The sequence below is a fragment of the Salmo trutta genome, chromosome 37 (genome assembly GCF_901001165.1).
Source record: "Salmo trutta chromosome 37, fSalTru1.1, whole genome shotgun sequence".
In the NCBI taxonomy this organism is placed as follows: domain Eukaryota; kingdom Metazoa; phylum Chordata; class Actinopteri; order Salmoniformes; family Salmonidae; genus Salmo; species Salmo trutta.
Window position 1 is genome coordinate 15,988,659 of NC_042993.1, and position 6,740 is coordinate 15,995,398.

The window sequence follows — 6,740 nt, forward strand, 5'->3', positions numbered from 1 at the left end:
GGTCTCTTTTTAGCAAGGTCCTCGGTAAAAAGAGATACATTTTGAGAAAATGAATCTTTTATACATTCTCCTTTGGCACAAGAGAGACTTTTATCTCTGTCCCATTAGCATTTTTGGCGCTGAAGCAATTTACATTTTTATAGCATAATTAATGAACAAGAAGGTAATTTACATTTTCGCTCCATTCGCCGGGCACATTGTCTGGAGCATATTTGATATTTGGTGGGGGCCAGTATTTGGGAATGTGTGGGCGAGTTGGTGTGTCAGTGTCTCTGTAATTGTGTGTTTCGATCAGTGTGTCGAGCAGTGTGTGTGTGTGTGTGTGTAGTGGCGGAGGAGTGTGTGTGGGAGTTTTCAAGGAAAAGATGGAACAGAATAGGCCTTAATAAACAACAGGGGAGGAATAGAGGAGGAGAGGTGTTTTCAGGTGCAAATTGAGGCCAGAGGCGACCTGTCTTTTACTTCAGCTAGTGCTCACATCAAAAGGCTGGAGGCAGTCCTTCACACAAATTAAACCATTCAAGCAGTTCAAAGGGAAATATAATTCATACAAGTGTCATACATATTCCCAACAAACATAAAGAGAGAAACTGTGTCATTATTGTTTAGCTTTTTTCCCTCTCCAGGTTGATGACCCTTGTAACAGTTAACCCTGTAAAGCCTGGCTCTTATCTTTTGAAAAGGGCTCTCACGTTGATAGTGGTTTTCTGGCTTAAACATTAAAGGGAAGTTAGAATAAGGAATATCCCATATGACATTAGTGTATATCAGTGAAAGACAGTGATCCGGCTCCATGTATTTTACTGGTTTGTGACTCAATGGCATCGCCCCCGGTTAGAGGGGAATAAAGCAGCCCAAGAGTTAACACACAGGAACTTTATTTAAACACACTGAGGAAGATGAATATGGGGATGCACATGGGAATGTACATTGGGATATAAAGTGGGAAAGATAGTGGAATGGTACACTCTTAGAAAAAAGAGTTCCAAAAGGGTTCTTCGGCTGTCCCCAAAGGAGAACCCTTTTGGTTCCAGGTATAATCCTTATTGGTTCCAGGTAGAACCGTTTTGGGTTCCATGTAGAACCCTCTGTAGAAAGGGTTCTACCTGGAATCCAAAAGGGTTCTACCTGAAACCAAAAAGGGTTCTTCAAAGGGTTCTCCTATGGGGACAGCCGAAGAACCCTTTAAGTTTCTAGATATCACATTTTTTTTCTTAGAGTGTAATGCTTCTGTAATGGACAGAAACAGATGTAATTAATACACACATACCGAATGAATACACCAGGGCACAAATGCATAGATACAGAATCTTACAGAATATAGCAGTAGTAAATGTGAAAGGACTATATAGATTGCATATGCCATCTGCAGAGTATCACACAGCACAGTAAACTCAGAGGAGAGACATATAATAGACAATCATAGCAACTAACTATGAAGAACAATATACAAATGTCACACAACTGACTTGGGACACCCACACCATCCCACCAGTCCAGAGATATGAGTGAGTCCAGTTGTTGATAGGCAGAGACAGATGTTGCTCTCTACCACTGCTTGAGGGAGACTGAGAGTATAGTGTGAACTGCAGAGTCAAGACGATGGGCAGATGTCCGGACCTCTAGTAACCTCCCTAGCGATCTATCAGGGCACAGGTCACACAGGTCAGAGAGAGTTTGAGGGGCAGGTTTTTGTTACCCCTTAGAGTCTAGACTCTCAGGCCCCGGTCATGGGGGATGGGGAGTGGAGTGTGGAGCTTAGAGTTGTGAGGTGCTGATAACAGTCACCGGCAGGGAATTCGTAACAATCATCTTTAGTTTATTTGACCCTGCAATGAATGTGATTTATGCATACCTGTGGTCTAAATTATGAAGTGTTTTGTGGGGTAAATTATCTCTGTTTTGAAACTGTCAACTGCAACAAGACAAGCAGTCAGGATGTGTTTTTTTTTCTCTTCAGCCGGGCTTCAAGCCAGACACGGGACATAGACGTCCGTGGGACGTACATTGAACTCAGCTATGTGTGTGAGCATAATCTAATCATAATCTAATCAGATCTATACAGAACCTGAAGGCACAGAACAGAACAATAGCCTTCATGGTGGCAGAGGGGAGGTTTCGGACATTGTCATATGCCAAAATAGAACAGGTGTGCTAGTAAAATATGTAAACCTTGATTAAAGAGCCCTGCCAACACTGCAGCCAGCTCTGTCCCGTACTGTGGCTGTAACTCTAAGGTTTACCCACTCACAAAATGGAGGTGTTCCTAACACATTGAGGTTCATTGTATTTTCCAACATCAAATACAGTCAAAGAGCAATCCTTTGTGTCACAGAACAGCTGAGTTACGCTCACAAGGTGCCCTACCTACGCTTATAGAGAGAGACAGATGTTTACTGATGTGCCTGGCTACCCTTAAGTGCACCATAGCTACTCCATAACGGCTGTCTGTCACAAACTGTATATAGCCTCGTTATTGTTATGTCATTTTGTTGTTACTTTTAGATTTTTTTTTTACTTTAGTTTATTCAGTAAATATTTCTTGAACTGCAGTTGGTTAAGGGCTTGTAAGTAAGCATTTCACGGTAATGTTGTATATTTTCGGCGCATGTGGCAAATACAATTTGATTTGATTTGATCCCAACACATGGCATTACTGAGTCTGCTGGTGGTAACACATCTAAACATGCACTCTAAGCAGTCTGACTGGGGCTGAAATATAATTAATTAAGACTAAATACATTATCATAAAGAGAGAGCATCTAACTTAATTACTTCCCCTTAAGGCAATTCATCTCCGGCACCTGCGTTGATTTGATATGCCTTGCTCCTGGCATCCTAAGGGGGATTTCATTGCCATCTTATGCTTGTGTAATTACCATCAACTGGTGTGCACACAGACTCACCCTGAAGAGGCATTTGAGGATAATCAATGGATTGACTGGTTCCGTTGAATGAGCACCAATTATGGGACTCTACCTTCTCATAGAATGGAAGAGGTGGCGACAGGCCAGGAATCACTGATGGTGTGGCCGGGATTTAAAACAAACAACATTTTTTGTTTATTTGCAGATTTATACCCTATTATTTACTATAATGTAGGTTTATTGTTTTAAATATGGCTGAACAGTCTAGCATGGGAGCCTTCCCCTTCAGGACTTGTTCTTAGTAAGGCCTTCTGATTTGTAGGGCTTCTTGGAGTAAGGCGAAGACAAGTTGGTCCTTGACGCTGATCTGGGACAGATTAGCATTTTCCCCATTAATGGGGTCGGGCGAGGGGAAGCTGATCCTAGGTCTGTACCAATGGGAAATGTCACCCTGGAAGGGAATTGTCCCAATCCATTGTCCAGCGGTGCTGAACTGTGGAGTTCATGGGTTACTGTCCAGTTCAATGGTGCTGAATCTCGAATCCGCTTTAGCACCATTGAGCGTTTTACTCTTTTGACAAAGTCAACATTTGAGTCATAAGGAGACATATTTTCCTGCATCACAATTCATATTAGAGGCTTTGGGCATAGGGACTCAGTTGGCCAAATAGAAAGCAATAAGGGTGATATGTTTTGACACAATCATACATTACACAATAACTTATCCGTCCCTGGCTTGCAGATATCCTACAGGGAGGGAGGAAGAGGAGGGGGATGCCTTGTATTTGCGCACAGCATCTTCCACCCACCCTGTCCCTGAAGCCGCGTCACGCATTAAGTAAAGAGAGGCGCGAAGGTTGCAGTGCATGTTCCCAGATAGGGCTACTCCTGCTTTCCTTCCTCACACACCTGAGAGAGCGAGAGAGAGAGAGAGAGACTACCAGGGTCTTCGCAGCACATCAGAGCCTATCTCTTGCAAAGTGGCGCCCAGTAGCAGCTTCGCAATAAGCCAGTTACTTTCGGAACCAAATCTAGGGAGGGGGCGCGCACGGTGCGTGTGACGGGAAACTGACGTTTCTAACTGTCCTCTCCGGCAACGGAAGATGCACACTATGGATGTTTGTGTAAAGCGCTGGAGACGGCCGTTTTCTGCATTTTATTAACGACGGACACGCCTCGTCAGTTGCCTTGCATCCCCACGGAACGTCATGCAAGTAGGAGCAACGCACCCAATGCCATGCTGAGCAACTCCCCGACTTTTCTGCTGGCCCTAACCACCGTAGCCGGACTACTCCAGCGGTGCCACGGCTGGAGCGACGAGGACCTCCTGTTACCCCCCATCAACTCCACCAACAGATTCTTGGCCAACTTGGAGGTAGACGTGCACTACTCGAAGAGATCCGTGGAGGAGAGCGAAGCCTCCTCGTCAGACACTTCGTTACAGCCGTTGCCACAGTGCAACGTCAGCGTGCAGAGACTTTTCCCCACCTCGCTGGTGGCTCGTTGGGACAACAACTTCGGTTTCCAGTGCGATGTGTTTGTATATACCGCCAATAACCATGGAAGGGCTTTTTTCTCTGCTGCTATCAACAGAGCCATCTCACCTGTTCTCATCGAACACCTCGGAGTCACCGGCGGCCAGCAGGAGTTTAGACTGTGTGTTGGATGTGGCATGTCACGATACCGGCGATTCGGCAAGTCAAAGGCTCAGCAGACGGGGGATCCCATCAATTTCTGCTGTGTTGACTTCAGCCTTGACGAACTAAATGGGGACAAAAGTTGGAGATTGAACCGTAAACCCATCGAGTCAACTCTTGTGGCTTGTTTCATGACTCTAGTGATAATAGTGTGGAGTGTTGCTGCCCTCATATGGCCGGTGCCTATTATTGCAGGATTTCTGCCCAACGGAATGGAACAGAGAAGGCCGAGATAAAGAATTCTGGAGAATTGCCAAGAGGCAAAAAATACTGTAGAATACATATTTCAACGTTTTTTTCACATTCTACCCGTATGAAAGAATGTCCGTTTCCAATTTTACCGTTTAGAATGAAAGAGTGCTTTTTGGTTTTGGTCTATTTCCTATTTATAGGCCTTCATTGTAAGAAGACCAATAGTTTTAAAGGTAGGCTGTGTTATTGTATTACATTGGCTATATAGAATAGGTGCATATGTAGTGTGTTAACAACATTTCACTGTAAACAGTGTTTGTATGGTTTTACATATTTGTAGGATTATTGCCTATAGGCAGTGGTGTAGTGGTGCCTGAAGAATAGGTATACTCTTAATTTTGGCAAAAATGTCCCAAACGGCCTGCCCGGCGAAGGAAAGGCGCTCTGTGTGAAAAATTATATGAGAAACAGTGACATTCATTCTGTATTACCTAAAATTATAAATCTCATATTGGTCTTTCACAGTCAGGCCAACACAAGCTGTACTGTGAAAGTAGGCTAATAGTAGGCGTACTATTGAAACAGATAAATTAGGCTGTCAACTAAATCAGAAATTCAAAGATTTCAGATGTATTTTTTCTGATTTTCACTCTCAAAATCACACTTTGTTTTATAGAAAAACAACAAAATTGGATGTTCTAAGTCCATAAAAATGCTTAAACCACATCAGGAGACCACTTTTGAGGTCTGGGAAAAATGTAAGATAAAACAATTTTTGTGTAGGCGTAGGCTACTTTGTAGCTAGTTAACATTTAATGGACAAGGTTTTTGGGAAAGCCTTTCCATCTACCAGAAGACAGTTAGGCCTATCATTAGCATCGCTATATTTTTCCTGTTCCTTAATTGTTTGAAAACTGGACATTTTACCTCATATTATGAGGGATGTCTTACCATTGCATAGAAACATGGAGGTAATAATTTTATTAAGACTTCCTCATATGCGTTCTCCTGTTTTACTGGTTTTCTTTCAACTTTATTTCTTTGTCTAGCAGCCAAAGGCATTATCCTATTTATATTAGCAACCGATGAAGGTTGTTGCATCTTTAGATCTCCCTTATATCTAATTTTCTTATGGATATTTAAATCTCCATCCATCAAACCTCTCACATATGCTGTGCACATTTTAGAATGGTGTTTTGCGGCTAATTGCATTTTGGAACATTCCCATGTAGGCCTACCGCCGTGTGCCCATTGCTGCATCTAAAATGTAAAGAAAGAATAGTTTATCAACATTTAAGCTAAACATTAAGACATTTACGCAATGCCCACTGAAAAATAACTGGGTATACGGTGTAAACCTGCGCATACCCTCCACTACACACACCACTGAGGCCTGCTATTTGTTGTGTTTATGTAGAGAGAAATTGCTGTTTTTCTCATGAACTTGAGTTAAAAAGTGTGTTGTAATATGTGGTGGGTAGATCTTGTCAAGAATAAATGCATAAATGTCATAGGCCTACCTGAATTTATTTTGGATGTTGTATCAAATATTTTGACATATTGGCAACCCCTCTCTGATATTGTTTAATATTATTTATAATGTTAGATTTAGATATATAACACAATTAAAACTAAGCTGATAACCTATTTGTATTTATTTGTATGAGATAACATGAATGAATAAATAAATAAAATGTATTTGTTTTATATAATACGGAGGTGAGGAGACCTATTTATTTTGAACTAATGGCTTCGTGACCGATTAGGCGAATAGACTGGGTCGGTGAAATGTGCTATGTTCTTTAACTGAAAGAGAAATGACAACACTCCATTCTCTGTTTAAGAGAGCTTCAGGGAATAGCAGCTGGGAATTTGCATTCATCTTTCAAATGTGAGTAGGCGATGAGAATATTTAGGTAAGCAAGTTGATGTGCTTATGTGTTTCTGAGTAACACACAAACCACTGTGTGCAAACTGGTTGAAT

At 42.0% G+C, this 6,740-nt stretch overlaps 1 protein-coding gene across 1 annotated transcript; it reads left to right on the forward strand.

Moving 5' to 3' along the window:
* The first annotated feature begins 3,695 nt into the window (after window positions 1-3,695).
* LOC115177223 (transmembrane protein 158-like) lies at window positions 3,696-6,470 on the forward strand. Its single transcript, XM_029737815.1, has one exon. The coding sequence runs from the start codon at window positions 4,105-4,107 to the stop codon at window positions 4,798-4,800; it is 696 nt and encodes a 231-aa protein (XP_029593675.1). The 5' UTR covers window positions 3,696-4,104; the 3' UTR covers window positions 4,801-6,470.
* The last annotated feature ends 270 nt before the right edge of the window (window positions 6,471-6,740 follow it).